This window comes from Alosa alosa, chromosome 2, assembly GCF_017589495.1.
Source record: "Alosa alosa isolate M-15738 ecotype Scorff River chromosome 2, AALO_Geno_1.1, whole genome shotgun sequence".
Lineage (NCBI taxonomy): Eukaryota > Metazoa > Chordata > Actinopteri > Clupeiformes > Clupeidae > Alosa > Alosa alosa.
In genome coordinates this window covers 3,994,992-4,011,853 of record NC_063190.1, presented here as the reverse complement: position 1 = coordinate 4,011,853, position 16,862 = coordinate 3,994,992, and the positions used below count along the sequence as shown (strand labels likewise).

Genomic DNA, 16,862 nt, shown 5'->3' with positions numbered 1-16,862 from the left:
TTGTCTACCTTCCTCAGTGAAACGCTTGGTAGTCAAGTCAGTGCAAAGGTACAAGTCAGATGGACTTTGTGTAGACACGGTATATAATCACAAAGAGACCAATGCATTTGGACATGCACATTGAAATACCCCCCCCCACACACACACACACACACACACACACAAACACACACAAAGAGAGAAAGAGAGAAAGAGAGAGAGAGAAAGAGAGACACTGTCACAATCCTCTGAGTAACGCACACCCACTATTTTGGCAGGAAGACAGCCAACTGTTCCCCTCCAAAAACAGGATCCACCAGGATGGGCCTGGGCAGGCCCTTAGTGTTGTGAGCATGAGCTATGTCTAGAAAAATGGTGCGGTGTGAGGAAGAATATGCCCTCATAAGAGGATATAGGGCCCTCTGGGAGAGGCCCTGCAACACAAAATTGAATCCATTTACCCCATCTGTCTGTAGTGATGATACGCTAAGCTATTATTAAACTCCACTTCCTAGAGTCGCTGCCTTGGAGGAAGCTGAGGATGGTAACATTAGCAAAGTTGTAGCAGCTCTAGACGCTTGACTAACGAAGAGCAGAGGAAGCTCACAAGGCCAGCACAGTGCTGAACATCCTGCGTCTCGCTCAAGGTGTCACAGGCAGAAGCGCGCCAGACACTCAGGCTCAACAAAGGGGCGCAAAACACCCACCGGCAGGGCTGCAGTACCCTGCTAAACACAACCACAAACTTCACATAGGGTGCTGCTCACAATAGCTCAGAGATTTGAAGGTAGCCTACATGACTTGCACCTGAGGGGGGCACACACACACACACACACACACATGCACAGACACACACACACACACACACACACACACACACAGACAAAGACACAGACAAAGACAGATACAGACAGATACTCACACTCATACATGTTACTTCCTTGCAGCTGATTAGTGTTTGCATTGTGCACCGTCCGTGTATCATTTGCAGGTGTTAAATTGTGTTGTATTTGACTTCCTCCACTGTTGAACAGCCTGCCTTTTCAATCTAAACCAGACATCATTGAGGTAAACTGAAAAGGCATTACTGGCGTGAAAGGCTGACACAATATCCACAACAGCTTTCTGTGAGACGTCAACTCTTAGTTCCTCAGTGAATATGAGTGGCCTACTTAACAACAGAGCATTATTACATCCATATTTAGACGTAATCTTGTGTGATTCTTGTGAAGTACACTGCAATACCGGAAAACTTGAATGCATTTTTGAATGAAGCAGCTGCTACATATCTTTGATAACTGGACACATATTCCAATTCTAAGGAATAATCACGTTGACCCCTTTCTCTACTCACACTTCCACCTTCAACACAACGAACCTGTGTTCCACACCTGTGTCATGAGAACCGAAAATAACAAGCACCTAGTCAGGTGGCCTCAAGAACAGAGACGCTTACAGTAGCTTATGTGCGGAGGCCTCTTAGTCCACTCCAAATGAGATAATGGAACAAGAGATCCTTCAGAAGGATGAACTCATTAAACAAACAAACAGACAGAGGAAAAGGATGAGGAACTGAGCACACAACAAACTTTCTCACGAAGTAAATGTTAAGCAAGGCCGTTTAACCACAGGGTATACTGAGCCAAAAGCACACACAAGCTGACCGAAACCAGTGCCCATCATGACTGGCATTCAAACATGCACTCTCTTCAAAATCAGCATGAAGACAGGGCCTACTGCAACACACCATGCCATATGCTGCAGGCAAGGACGACTGCTGCTCCTACAAATTAAAAAACAAACTAACCACTAGTGTAGTCTGACACTTGTCCCACATACTCAACAGATGTTTTCTTTCTCTCTCTCTCTCTCTCTCTCTTTCTCTCTCTCTCACACACACACACACACACACACACACACACATTTATTCAGACCCCAGATTTAGGCCTATTCCTAATGATCCTAAATGAAGCAAATGAGAATGGGACAGGATAGGCTACCAAGTGACTTTTCTGAAACCACAAAAGCATTGATGCTCTGTGAAATGATGGATATGACGGATGATGCTTCTTCACACTAATGCAAAACCTTTTCTAATCCATTCTGGGAGTTGCATTGACCTTTATTCTTAAATAGGGCATGGTCAGAAACCTGCGGCCACATATGACAACACAACCCACTCAGTGTAGGCTTAGGCTACCACAACTAACCATTACTTTGAGTCTTATTCAACCTTCATATCCACTTCTGCATTGTGAGTTTGTATAGCCTCCTGTCAGTCTCTAGCACATGAGCTTCCAAGGCCTGACCCAGCTCTGCAGGAAGAGGCATATGGGCTTACATAGGTTACGGTCATTTTTTCCAACATTGCTAAACATACTTGCCTAATGTTAAATCTGTGATAAAACTGAAATGGGAAATCCAAACACCATGTGAGTAATTATCTCTGACCAGTCCTGAGCCAACTTCCCCAAAGCATGCTGACTAACTGCATCTTTGACATACTGAAGTGAGGTGACTTTAACATGTGGGGTTGTCATATGAGGACACAGATAGGACATCCTTTTCCACTTTCAAAAAACTCCTGAAGACCCAGCTCTTTAGAGAACATCTACTCTCATAGCAACACTTACAACAAGTCTTACTGATCCTAGCACTCACCAGCCGTTTTAAACTGACAAGTAACTGTTAAAACAGCACTCACCGACGCACTTATTGTACTCTAATGTTTTTTTTTTTTAAACTGTCCTAAAATTGTGAGTATTGTTCTAACTCTTACTGTTTACCATGTTGTTAGTCGCTTTGGTTAAAAAAGCGTCAGCCAAATGTAATGTAATGTAATGTATTGTAAAGATAGCAAGTTCCTCTTTGCCAGTAAGCCTACCCAAGCAGTGACATTCCAATTGCCAGTGATAGCAACAGTAGTAACATTTACATCTTTAATTCACATATTCTCACTTTTGGGGAATAATGCAATCACAGCGAATGCCATAAACATCATTACCTGAATCTGAACTCAGATATCCATCACTCCGTCTGTCTGGAGTGCTGCGTCCGGAACCCCCTGCCAACCGAATGCCCAAAGGTGAAAGCCTTCCATCATCACTGGAGTCCAAATCATTGCTCAGACGAAACTGTCGCAGTGCATCCTTTTGCAGATTCAGTCTTTGGGAGTCTCTTGCATTGGGATTTACAAGGTTTCTCGAGACAAAATTCTGGTTCAGTCCCACCTCCTCATACTCATGGTCACTGCTGGGATCAGAACGACCCTCGGCACGGCTAATACAGCTGCCATCAACAACTTGTGATGTAGGTGCTGGGGAAGGTGCTGGGGCAGGTGCTCCCTTCTGGAAGCTCAGATGTTTACGTGGAGGTGGGATGGGTTTACCTGGTTTACTTGGTTTGCCTGGCGTATTTCGAACAAATGAACTAATTCGAGCGGGATCTTCTCCTTGTTTATTAATCACTGGGTCTTTCTCAGGCTGCACTGGGCGTTCCGTATCTTTTACTTCGATAGACTGTTCTTGCTTCTGTTGTGCCTTATCGGGTTTGGAAATCATGGTGTAGACATCCGACTCGTTCTGGTCATAACTTTTCTTACTTCTGGTGAGAGAGGTCTGAAGGAAAATCACTTTAAATTTCTCCTCCGCAAGTGCCTGCTGCAATTTTCTGAGATTGGCTTTACATCTGTCCAGTTCCATTTCAATGTCTTCCACCGAGTGTATGTCCATTCTCGGCACTTCCCCATCTGGAAATTCCTTCTTCCAATGTCTTTCGAATTCCTCATGTTCCCACATTGTAGCAAGTGAAACAGCTTTGTAACAAGGTGTATTCAATAATCCGGGATAACACGAAACTACGCACAAAGAAACTTACTTGTCAGGCACAGTCCCACTCTTTGTTGCCTTTTTTATATTGTTATGAAGCAATGACACGTCCATTGAGCTAAGCTACCTAGTTGAAGCGCCAACCTCTAATGAACATAGACTGCAACAGCATAGTTTGCCACAGACAGAACTTCCAGCTTCCGCCACACTACAAGTACTGACGTCAGAGGGTGTAAGACCAATTAAATACATGTGTCTTTATTAACATTTGTAAGGGCGTCTCTGTGGTTCAGGGACATTAAAGTCAATGTATGAATGAAGTGTCAAACACACATTGGACTCCACTCCTGTAAATAAAGAAATACAATACAATATACAATCCGTTTTCAGGGTACCACCTGTAGTCTATTTTTTTTCTTCATATATTACCATCTAATGTTTCTTGCGTTGAAATGGCTATGCGGGTCTTTGTCTATAACTATACTGTTAGTGTTTTGTATTCAAACTTAAAGATTTAATATAGTTTTGTCTAAACCAGCTCACAACATAGATCAGTTCTTTCAGGATCAGCATTCAAAGCCATGCATAGCCTAATACTAAGGACTGAATTTTAAATAATAAATGTTTTAATGGATTCAGACATTCAGAGATGAGCTAGACTTGGCTTAAAACAGTACAGTCACTATGCTCAGAAGCCCCTGTAGATTTTCATCCGCAGTCATCTAATTCCACTCCACTGTCCACTGGTAGAGGAGAGCATAATACATCCGATATGGGTATCATGATGTCCGGGGGGCCTGGTGATGGCTAGTCCAGTGTGATGAAACAGTGAAACTGAGGAATAGATCCACTGATACTTCCCTAGTAAGTCTCTCTCTCTCTCTCTCTCTCTCTCTCTCTCTCTCTCTGTGAGTGTGTGTGTGTGTGTGTGTGCACATCTAAGGGTGTGCAGTTACTTACCCAAGAGCAACAGAAGATATGCACTCACCAAGCCCTAATTGGTTGAACATGGTTTTGAACAGGAAATACAGAGCAAATGCTTTGAAAATACAGACATACAGTATGTATTTTCAGATGTAATGTTATATTTATGGGTTCAATGTTCCTTTTATTTACTGTTTAATAGAAAAACATTAGGAATTCTATCAAATAAAGGGATTTTTTGTCTACATGCCAGACATTGCTCCTATCAACGTTGCAGAAATTAGATTGCTGTTCAAGTCCTGGAAATGGAAATCAGCAAAAGAAGTCACCAGGGAGGTCTTGCATCATCAGGTCTTGTGGCTATCCATCACTTCATTAGTATGACCGTGATAGATAACAGAATACAGTTAAATGAGTTAAAAAAAATAAAGAAAAAAATAAGCGGACAATATTACAAAATGTTGTTAATTTCTTAGAGTGGATGTGCTGGCGGAATTACATCACTAAGTATTTGCTGCATCCAACTGTGCTGAGCCTCAGATTTGAACTCTGGCCAGGGGAGAGGCTTCCAGGAACAAGACCTGTGTCAGGGGCGGAAACATTAATCACAAGAAGCCAAGAACATCTCTGATTGGTGAGAGATAGAGATGCCTATGCTCTGTTTTTAATAGCTTTTCTAGAACCTTTGCCAGAGGTGAAGGATAATTTTACTAAAAGCATGTTGCCATCAGTCTCTGTATATTCTAGTCTATTGTATACCCTGATGTATTTCACTGGCTTGATATTTCTAAATGTTTATTGCATCAAATTCTCTTTCTAAGTGAACAACTTAGAAATTAAACACATTGTGTAGTCTTTTGCAAGGATTTTCACGAAGCCTGATAACAAATCTTATCTGTAAGCAATAGAGTTAATTTCCTTTCCAATGAAGATAGAGTGCAATTGCCTTTAAACTGGACCTGTATCTCCCTCTAGTGGTGAAGTATTAGAACATGCTTCACTACCCTATCCCAATAGTCTATTTATATTTATACAATGTAGCCTACTGTAATTACACCAATACATAGTTATATTCTACTGCTCTTATACTGTTCTTACTGCACTACACTTATTTTTTACTCCTATACTGTATTGTATACTGCACATATCTGTACTGTATTTGTCTGGTTCATACTGAATTTCCACATTTATTCTGTTTCTGTTTATTCTGTTTTTTTTTTTCATTATAATATTACTTTTACACTGTTTTTATTTACTGTTCTATTATAATATTACATACACTGCATATATTTATATTATGTATAATGTTACTCCTACTACACTACTACACACAAATGTGCAATATATACATATAATATATATATATATATATATACTGTACAAATTGTTCATACTCTGTTCTCACTGCATATCCATATCTATTCTGCTCTTAGGCTATTGCTAATACATTGCACATATTTATATTATTTATATGACTATACCACTTTCTTTACTGTATACTTCTGTCTACACTGCACTACATGTCTTATACTGTTTAAACGGCACCACCTGTCTATATCACATTGCACCTTTCTACTTTTTTGCTCTTCTGGTTAGATGCAAACTGCATCTAATCTAATCTAAGACAGGCCAAAACTCCTATTCACTTGTAATTATAATGACCGCCGCGCAGCGAAGCGGCGGTCATATAGGTTTAGTCAGATTTTTTTTTTTTTTTTTTTTTTTTTTTTTTTTTTTTTTTTTTTTTTTTTTTCTTTTCTTTTTCGCATGCCCAAATTTCCGTCAATGATTCCCGGGACACTGAAAGACCGGGGTACACGAAACTTGGTGGGCATGTAACCCCACATGGATAGCATGGAACCATCGTTTTCGTTTTGATCTGTAGCCCCCCCGCTGGACTGGACCCCCGATAGGAGGGTAGGGCAGACACAGTTTTCTGTGAATATCTCGAAAACCGTAGGGTTTAGGAGGACCATTTTTTTTGTATGTTGATCTCAAGGGGCCATGTCAACCCATTCCATAACCACTCATTTCATGTATAGCGCCACCTAGTTAAACACAAAAAGTAAAAATGAGGTGTTGTAATTGAAGGTATCTGTGACCTAACATAGTCAAAACTGCACGAAATTGGAAGTGTAGGATCATTATGACACCCTCTGTATGCACGCCAAGTTTTGTGGAATTCGGTTCATGGGGGCCACACAATAAATTAATTTATGTTACTATACACCAACTGGCCTGTAGGTGGCCGGAGACAGTTTTCTGTGAATATCTCGAGAACCGTAGGGCCTAGGAGGTCCACCTTTTTTTTTGTATGTTGGTCTTAAGGGGCATGTCAACCCATCCCATTACCACTTATTTCATGTATAGCGCCACCTAGTTAAAAATTAAAAAGCAAAAAATTAGGTGTTTTCATCACAATATCTCTGGCTGACAAGGTCAAAACTGCACGAAATTAAAAGTGTAAGATCATTATGACACCCTCCGAATGCATGCCAAGTTTTGTGTACTTTCGTTCATGGGGGGCCTTACAATAAAATAATTTATGTGTACATTTAGTGACGCATACACCAACAAGGATTCGGGACACTGAAAGACCGGGGTACACAAAACTTGGTGGGCATGTACCCCCACATGGATAGCATGGAACCGTCATTCTTCGTTTTGATCTGTAGCCCCCGCTGGACTGGACCCCCGAAGGAGAGAGTAGGGCAGACACAGTTCTCTGTGAATATCTTGAGAACTGTAGGGCCTAGGATGACCAATTTTTTCCGTATGTTTGCCTCCAGGGGTCATGTTAACCCATTCCATGTGCACACATGTGCATAAACAGATACACACGCACACACATACATTTACAGTAATCATACGTATGACACATACTCACACAGTAGACATATGTACGCATGCATGCACATGCACAAACACACATACGCAGGCAAACACACAAGCACGCACAAACACACACACACACACACCCACACACATAAACATAAATTTGTACACGCACACATGCACACAAGAATTTTCCCCGTCATCTACTCCCTGAATTTTTGGTCATTGATACCCGGGACACCGAACCACCGGGGTACATGAAATTTGGTGGGTATGTAGCCCCACTAGACTTTTACGGAAAAAATTCATTTTGTCCCCGGGGACCACCACCAACCCCCCCGTGCTGGGCCCCCTGAACCGCAAAAAAAACAAACAGTTTTTCCTAAATAACTACCTGAACCGTGGCACTGAGGATGAAGAATCTTTTATGGTATGTTGGTCTCAAGGGCCCACATCAACCTGGCTCATAATCACTCATTTGTGATTTGCACCCCCACCCCCCGGTAAAAAAATGAAAATGCAATATTATTCTGCTTTAATCGCCCCTATCTTCAGTTAAGATGTTCAGAACTGCACCAAATTTTATGTGTATGATTGACCTGGCATTCTCCGGGGGTATGCCAAGTTTCGTAGAATTTCATCCATGGGGGGGTCTAAAAAAATTAGGTTATGTGTACATTTAGTGACTGTACACTCATTGGCCTGTAAATGGCGGTGCACACATATACACATGCACACACACAGGCACCCACATACTATCGGTATTAGAACGGCCGATACATAATTACAAATTCAGTAGGATTAAAAGAAAGCCAAAATAAATATTCATCATCATCATCATCATGGCTGCATTTTCAGTATTGGCAAGAAGTAGTCGTTTGTCCACTAGATGGCGCATCGTTGCAGTGAGACATAATTTTGTTGGAAGTTAAAAGTGGGTTGGAAAAAACAATGGACGCTTCATACAAGGACTGTAATTTACCGCAGTTTAACATCTAATAAGGATAGGACGATGTTCACATGAAGTGTAATTCCCATTTCTTCTTGAAGCGAAATAAATCTGAGGATGTTTATCGGACATTCTTGGTTTTACTGCAGGTATGCGTTAATCTTGTAATATCAATAAGGACCTAGGTAATGTTACCGTTAGCGTTGGTTGAGTGATGGAGGCATTTGATTTATTGCATTTGTAGAAAACTATAAATGCGGTTATACCAAGCAAATGTATAGCAGCACTGTTTGTATCTTTTCGACTGTCATTTATTGCACGTGCTACAAAATCATTCTGTGCAATGGAAGATTTACCAACGTTACACCGGTCTGATACAGTTTTGCCTATACATGCGTGAGACTGAGGCGCCTGTTTATGTTGTTTTAAGTGCGTGCAGGGTGTGAGAGGGGAATCGATGTGCTTTGATTACAGCTTGGTAGTTGTAGTCTGTGAAATTAAAAAGCACGTGTGTGTGAAGTATCCAAACAATGACACCTTCATTTCATTATGGCTGCTTTAGCAAAACACCTTAAGCTACTGTGTAGTGGGTCCCATTTAGAAGTGGCTACTTCATTCGCGCTTTCCTTGACTCATGGAGCTGCGTGAATGTTATTACAACTTTTCGCCACGATATGACAGTTTAAGTCTTAAATTAATTTACACATAAATTAAGTTTATGTGTATGAACAGTCTAGCGACGCATTTCATCAAGGCCCATTTGGACATGTCAGTTATTTGCACCACTGGTTAGATGTAAAACAGCATTTCGTTTCAGACTAGGCTACTGTTACTTAATTTGTGCATTAACAATAACGTTTCAGACTACTGTTACTTAATTTGTGCATTGACAATAACGTATTACATGAACTAAAGATGACTAAAATCTTATGTAGAAGAAGAAACATTCACAAAAAATCCATCCATCCAAAAATGACCTTTGTTTTTGATAGCTGTTGAAAACGGCATGGAAAGCTTTTGCTTTTCCCAAATACAATGTAGCCTACAGGTGTAAGTGACCTTTCATCAATCCAGTTGCAATGGATGAACTGTGATGAACTGCCCTACTTTCAAGAGTTTCAAGAGTGGGGGATGGAGTAAAATATGGAGACAAATTGAAGTGTGATTTATTTTCGCGGAACGGATGTACAGGACTGAGCGGCGGTCATATTTTGTACCGCTATGCGGTACATCTAGTTTGGTTCACATTTCTTCATCATTTTACTACTCAGCTAAGGGATGCTCACAGCTTGACAGTGAGACATACTGTAAACCTGGGTACTGTGTCTCTAATTACTACTAATACTTGTATTAAAAAACGTTTAGCCTTTAATGGACAGGACAGTGAAGAGCACACAGGATATGAGTGGGCGAGAGATGGGGTGTGGGTTCAGCGCCCCCCTGAATTACTACTAATATTGTGGTTGTGTCCACTGACTGCAAGCACACACAACTTACATTAGCTTTATGTAAACTGCCCATTAGTCCTGAGCAATTTGACTAAAGATAAATTATATTTTCACTGATTGACTTTAGTAACAGTAGCTCCATAATTAATTCTTTCTTAATAGTCTCACGATAATACTTTCATAAAGAAAGAAAGAAATTATTAGCTGATGGCTAATAATAATTATTTATTATGATTAACAACATCAAACTCAAAATCAAAGAACTTCTGTTATATGTTGTTTATAATTATTCATTCATAATTAACATAAAACAAGCTCAAAACTGAACCTATGTAATTTGTTATAATAAATGAATTTAGATTCGATAAGAGTTTAGAGATGACTGAATTGCTCAACCCTATTCATGGTCTCTTAATTAGTCCATTCATGTCACTGTAGACATTGTTCAGGTTATGTAATGCTACCCATTCAAAATAGAAATGATTAAAAACAAACCTGTAAGTGTTCATAAAGTTTCACTTTTTTAATTTTGAAGCAACTTTAAAAATCTAGAGGATACGTCATAAGAAATCTCTCTCCACATAAAACGATTTAAGACTCACAAGATGCTCAGATTATTTCTATAAGGGCAGATATAACAATTGATCAACTTCAAAGGATGGTGCAATGAAAACATCACATACTCATCTTGTCTAGGACAATCAAACAGAATCAAATAGTTTAAGCATCAACATATAAAATATTGCATAGCTTTCGACCCTAAAAATAAATTACACTACAACTCTTAATCACCAGAAAAGGCTCAACATACAAACACCAAACCACAATGATTTTTAAAGATTTACCATCATCAATAAAATAACAGTAAACGTATACCAAAAGTAAAACATCATGGCCCATATTTAAATCATCTCTACATTTCAACATTCACCACAACACATACTTGATTACTTCATTTGCAACCATTAAATAAAACAAGGACAGTATCTTCCCACTTCATATGCAGTGGGAGCACATATTGCACGCACGTCTACTGAGCTCCATTCCTTTTTTTTCTAATCCCCATTACAGATTTGTTAAGGCGAGCACAGGGAAGCACCAGTGGAGTCATCTCAAGAGAGTGTGGAGATTATTTTAAGAGTTTAAGGCTATTTCAATTCATTATGAAATATGAACATATCAAAGTGAGGTTATTATAAAGTGTGATACAGTCATCGGAGTTTATATTGTGCTGCCTCTAATCGTCTGTTATTCCTGAGTAGTACAAGAGGAGACTATTATGTTGTCCTGAATATGCACGGTACATACGAATATTTTGTCAAGCAGATGAATACATAAATTATTACATTTTAAACATATAAATCTTGTTTATTCCCTAAAATATATCTATAATTATCTGCTGGGAAAGGTTTTGACAGTAATATCACAAAAAAAGTTTCAAAAATAGTATTTCACATAATAAGCTCCACATTTGTGGAATACACCTGCATAGTTGAATCAATGTTTTCGTAACTCTAAAATATTTTGTTAAAAACTTTATTCTCAAACTAAGCATTTCTTTGTATAAACTGCAAATTGGTGCAAAAGTGCGGCATTATTATGTTTCATGGACAGTTCTCTGAGTTTTAGGGTGAACTAACAGTACCTTCTACACCTATGGGACTTCTGAGACGTTACTGTTCTATTTTGCTGATGGCTTGGGCAGCTAATGTCTCTCGTCGAGTTGTCACAAAAGCCTGCTGTTTCTCATAATAGGCGGCTTCATTGATAAACGTTGGGTAGACTGGGCTGGGGCCTTCATAAGGGATGGTCCTGCCATCAAACGTCTGGAACATGGGATCACCAGGGTTCAGTGGCTCCCAATCACAGTCCTTAAACAGAGCGACAAAGAGAGAAAACAGAAGAGGCAATGAGAAAGGGAAGGAGGGGGAGGAAATTAAAACCTCAAATGTTTCAGAGCTTTAAAAAGGGAAGTCCATTTAAGGACATGGTTTAAAAACATTAAGATTTAGTCTGTATTCTTTCCTTTCCAGTGTTTGGGTGGATGGAAAAATACAGCTTGTCCTTAGAGTCACAGAGACCAGCCTCAGAGTTCCTGAGTCATAGGCATGCGCATGCGCATTCACACACATTACAATAGAGCCATGGCTCACAGCTCTGAGTTAAAGGCTAATGTATTCACTAAAGCATGCATGTCAACAGCTTTCCCAAGAACACTGTGGACTGAGTGCTCCAGCACAGAGTAAAAACATAACATAAATAAAAACATAAACAGCATGGTAAAATGCAAACAACGCCCACTATACCTGCAGATCTGGGTGCACCATGGCAGTGATGTTGCCGTTTGTGTCTCTGGGGTAGTCCATCCTTTCCTGAACTTTGAACACGTCGACACTGCAGGGAGGAAACTCCACACCTATGACACAAACAAAATACATCAATAGATCATTTATTACGGGTCATGATATACATTACTCCACTGATGATGAAAAACAAGAGAGAAATTCTATTATGCAATATGGGCCATTTGTCATCTGCACATAATCTGCTTGCGGTAAATGAACGAGTAGTAAATTAACATTTTCACATAATGGCATAAACATTTTCACTTGGGTGAATATGTGCAACTTTAGCTCTTTTATGCTGACATTCATACTCTAAACATTTTCACATAATGGCGTAAACATTTTCACTTGAGTGAATACGTAACTTTAGCTCTTTTATGCAGACATTCCTACTCTAAGCTATGATATAATATGATAATTATTAATTGAAACTATGGACACATTCTTATTAGATCATGAGACAATGAAATTCTGCAGCTTATTGGCCGACAGACCCAAACAGCAGCAGCAGCAGCAGCAGCTCCTCTGACTGGGAAACATGTGAGTTACACTCTCTTTGGCATGAAATTTGAGTTCAAATTCTGTGCCCTTTCACGAAGACCACTGTGATTTTTTTATTTTTTTTTGCAGCTGTCGCACACCATGTGGATCAGACACGTGGAAGTGGGCTCTGAGCGGAAAAAAACCCTCCAACAAAAATCAGCACCACAGTAGGGTATTCATGAACAAGCACATTGTGGCCCTTCCGCAACACAAGACGGGAACACCCAGAGCGGCCCTAACGACATGGAAACAGCCCAGCTTCCGACAAGCATTCTATTCAAGCACACAAGAGAACCCTGCTCCTCACTCACCCGCACTTGGCACTCACAGCGTGTTTACGTTGGGACAGGGGCAGTGAGGGTGTGTGTGTGTGTGGGGGGCGGGGGTGGAAACACTGAGTTTGCACTAGACCTGAGAACTGCAGACACTGCCGCATGAGCTCACGAGAAAGCAGAAAAAAGGAAGTCTAGCAAAAAGGGGCATTTCAGAGGGACACAGAAGTCAGAGTCTGAGCTGTAAATGAAAGCAGAGGACCACAGGGGCCTGGTGAGTCACTCCTCCATGAACGCGGGTCTAAGTCTCCAAATGTCACTCATTATAAAGTAGACAATCACTTCAGGGCACAAAGCTGAAGGCTTCGCTGATTTTCAAATAACACAACAATATAGGATGCACACAAGACAGACGTCTCCAACGTCCAGTCATCACAAAACATTTATTGGTCAGCCAGGTGTAAATAAGCTTAACCTTTCACTACAGGTTGTTTTGGTTGGTTTAAGTTCAAAACAACACATTACAACAATAACAATACATTTATATTTACTGACTGATACTACTTATATTGCCTCTGTCCTTTTCTACTTTCCTGCCATTTGGGGGGCTGTCTGGCATTGTGTTCTTGAAGGTCCAGTACACTTACCGTTGTTGAAAAGCTCAATGAAATCAAGAGCATGCTTCATTATCACCCTCATGGACTCAAATATGTTGCTTCTTAATACACCCTGAGGTTGTGGGCCAACCTCGAGACCTGAAATGAACCAAAACATTGCGCGTCTAAATAACTGTTCCAGACACATATTTTTGTACAATGAATGTACAGAGAAGGACGTCAGAATTCGCCATGGCTCAGTGGATTTTAATGAGAGGAAATGCAGTAAAGCCAAGGGAATGCTATTTTGTTAGAGCTGAAAAATGTTCAAAAGTTCAAACACCTAGCACCACATTTCACACACTGTTTTCTTTCAGGTTTGTACTTTGGTCTTACCAATGGGGTGCTTGGCTACAGAGCGTGAGGTGGAATACTTAAGCAGTGGGTGTTCATTCAAAAGCACCGGACAACTTGCTGGAGCAATGGCTTTCTGCAGGGCAAAATAACAAACAAGTGCCCTATTTGTTTCACAAAATAACCAGCCAGCTGCAAAGTCAGTGAAAACACACCCACACATATTGCTTCAAACAGCAAACATGTTACATTATTTTCAACATCAAACATCACTCTCACCAATTATCTAAGGTGTAAAATTTGACCCTTTAAAAAAAGAGGCACATTGACGTCTTGCTTATATGTTTACTTAATTCACTGGTTTATTTTTAAGTCTTAAAGCTTAATCTCACCTTAATGTAATGCACCATCTGGAGAGTGAAGTGGTCCGTCGAACTCTCCAGAATGAGAGTGCTGCCCATGTTGGATGTGGTGTTGTGGAGGTCGAAGATTACATCATAAGCATCTGCTGAGCCTTTAGGGCCAAACGTCTTATTTATCTCCTGCGCCCTGCGGACTTCATAGGGCAGCTCATCAGCACTGGGTGCACTGTGGAGAAAGATTACATTTAAAAGATGGAGCCCGTGCCACCATTTGAGCTTTCTGTCATCTTGCCATCCAAGGTTCAGCAAAACACGGCTGAGAGCCTGTTGCTCCTCTCCACCGCTGCGTCATGAGACCACCAAGGTTGTGGATACCACTGAAACACCTTTGCCAATACACTCATTACACTCATGCTTAGTGTAGCATTTGTTGAATGGTCTGAGAAATTCTCTGTAGCAGACCAACGCTCTTGTCTCATGTATGTGTTAGGAAGGAAAGATACAGGAAATGATGCTGCTTCAGGCCTTCACATTTTGTGGCAAGAAACTGAATGGGCATAACTTCCATGCTTGACCAAAGGATGTTTGTGGACTTCCTTAGTTATTACTCCTGGTTCAATTACTTAAACTATTATAAACACATCAGAAACACATGACATAAATGTGAAATAAACCTTTTGATAAGCACTACTTGAATTCACACCATGTTCTCAAGTGGTGACCCTGAGCAAATACCATTCATCATCATTCACATAGAAAGAGGCCTTAAGCTAATACTCATTACTGAACCACTTTGTGCCTGCAGTTTCTCATCATGTGACGTTATTGACTGGTTTCAATGGCTGACACCGCAATTCAGAATACTATGTCAATGTTATGTTCCATGGTAAAAGTGACAGCCATTAAAGCCTAAATTTATTTTAAAAATATGAGTGATATGTGTCTTTCCTGTTAATTGTACTGTCACGGTCGCAAACGTGTGTAGATGAGATGTCTGAATCGCATGTGGGTGTGCTAAAATTGAACTCTAAATGAATGAAGGCTATTGTTCAAATTCCACTCATTTTAAATGTGCTAATTTACAATGGCCAAACACATCATTCAGAGCCCATGTGTTCGGGCTGTTTTCAGAACGCATTCAGGAGCCCTTTATTTGAAAGAGAAAGGAAAACACAGCTGAGTCCAACACTATTGCAATCTGACACAATTATGGAGAAACGGCTTTTCACTGGCTATGCAAAAGTTACCATGATGTGGGCACAACAGCAAAGTGATAAAGCACATTTAAGGGCAGCTTTAAACGACCATTAATAACACTGCATACTGTGCACTAAAATGCAGAATGTAGCCTATTGTTTTTTTTAATTGTGTCGAGTCTTGGAAAGTAGGCTACTTGTCGAAATGAATGCTGTTATGAGTGCTCACCGAACACCACATCCCAGAGCTGATAGCATCCACTATCAAGTCATTAACATTAGGATACATCATAACCTTTACACACTGTGGCACATTTTAAGAGCTGTCAAGGCCTTCCATGAACCAAAACAACAAAGAGCATCACCATCACGTTATCGCTATACGTTTTCGCACTGGCTACAGAGAGCGCACGAGAAAGTCCTACTACAAGCTTAATTAAGCCTTAGGGGAAAAAACAATTTGAGACGCGTAACTCATTCTAATTCCAGTCAACACATTTGACAGGTTGTAAACACAAACGCCATATCAACCACACAAATTAAAACACTCCTAATGGATAAAGTGTTGGCTTAGAGTATTATATCACATTTCTTTACCTGAGGTTTTCTGGGGTGAACGCTCTGTTCAAATCGGTGTCGACATATCTAGTGCACTTCTCGACAGCCCTGGGGTTTGTAATGAAAGGTTTCGTCATCACTCCGCTTCTTTGAATCTCCGCTCCATTCTTTAACCACATATTTACAAGCATAATGCCTGACATCTCATTTCCATGCGTCCCCCCAAAAATAGCCACTCTTCTGGCTTCGTTAAAACAACAGACACCACAACGCGAAGTCATTGCGCTCACTCCTAGAGCGTTTTTAGTATGGAGCAGCTAAGACAAGCGTACAGGACAAAGTTATCGTTACTGTCAGCACTGGCAATGCTTTTGTTCGGTGCGCGGTGGTCAGTAGGCTATTACATAACTATCGCCGTTTGAAAGTCCGCGTTCAGTCACCGTGGAAAACTCCGTGTTGTACAATAGTCAAAGGGGTTGGGTTTCAAGATCCTCCCTCTGAAGCCTTATATGTCATAACATCCAACGGTAGCCTGTGGTTATGCTATGCGTATTAAAAGACTAAATCATAAACACTGACTAAAGACACGTCCAAGTCCTATGAATAGCCCACTAAAATACATTGTGAGCATTCTGCAAGCGCCAAGACTTTCAGCAGACAAGCTTGGTCAGGGA

The 16,862-nt window shown here is 40.5% G+C and overlaps 2 protein-coding genes across 2 annotated transcripts in view; both read right to left on the bottom strand.

Moving 5' to 3' along the window:
- Positions 1-3,987, bottom strand: part of abr (ABR activator of RhoGEF and GTPase) — a 136,522-nt gene extending 132,535 nt beyond the window's left edge. Inside the window, exon 1 of the mRNA XM_048270610.1 lies at positions 2,984-3,987. Within this exon, the coding sequence (XP_048126567.1) occupies positions 2,984-3,776 (793 nt within the window). The 5' untranslated portion in view covers positions 3,777-3,987. The remainder of the gene's footprint in view (positions 1-2,983) is intronic.
- A 6,477-nt stretch (positions 3,988-10,464) lies between these two features.
- On the bottom strand, positions 10,465-16,687 carry aspa (aspartoacylase). Its single transcript, XM_048270709.1, has 6 exons — positions 16,228-16,687; positions 14,465-14,660; positions 14,115-14,208; positions 13,770-13,877; positions 12,269-12,378; positions 10,465-11,833 (listed from the first exon to the last, which is right to left on the bottom strand). Exons 1-6 carry the CDS (start codon positions 16,467-16,469, stop codon positions 11,636-11,638), a joined length of 948 nt encoding a protein of 315 aa, XP_048126666.1. The 5' UTR covers positions 16,470-16,687; the 3' UTR covers positions 10,465-11,635.
- Between the last annotated feature and the right edge of the window lie 175 nt (positions 16,688-16,862).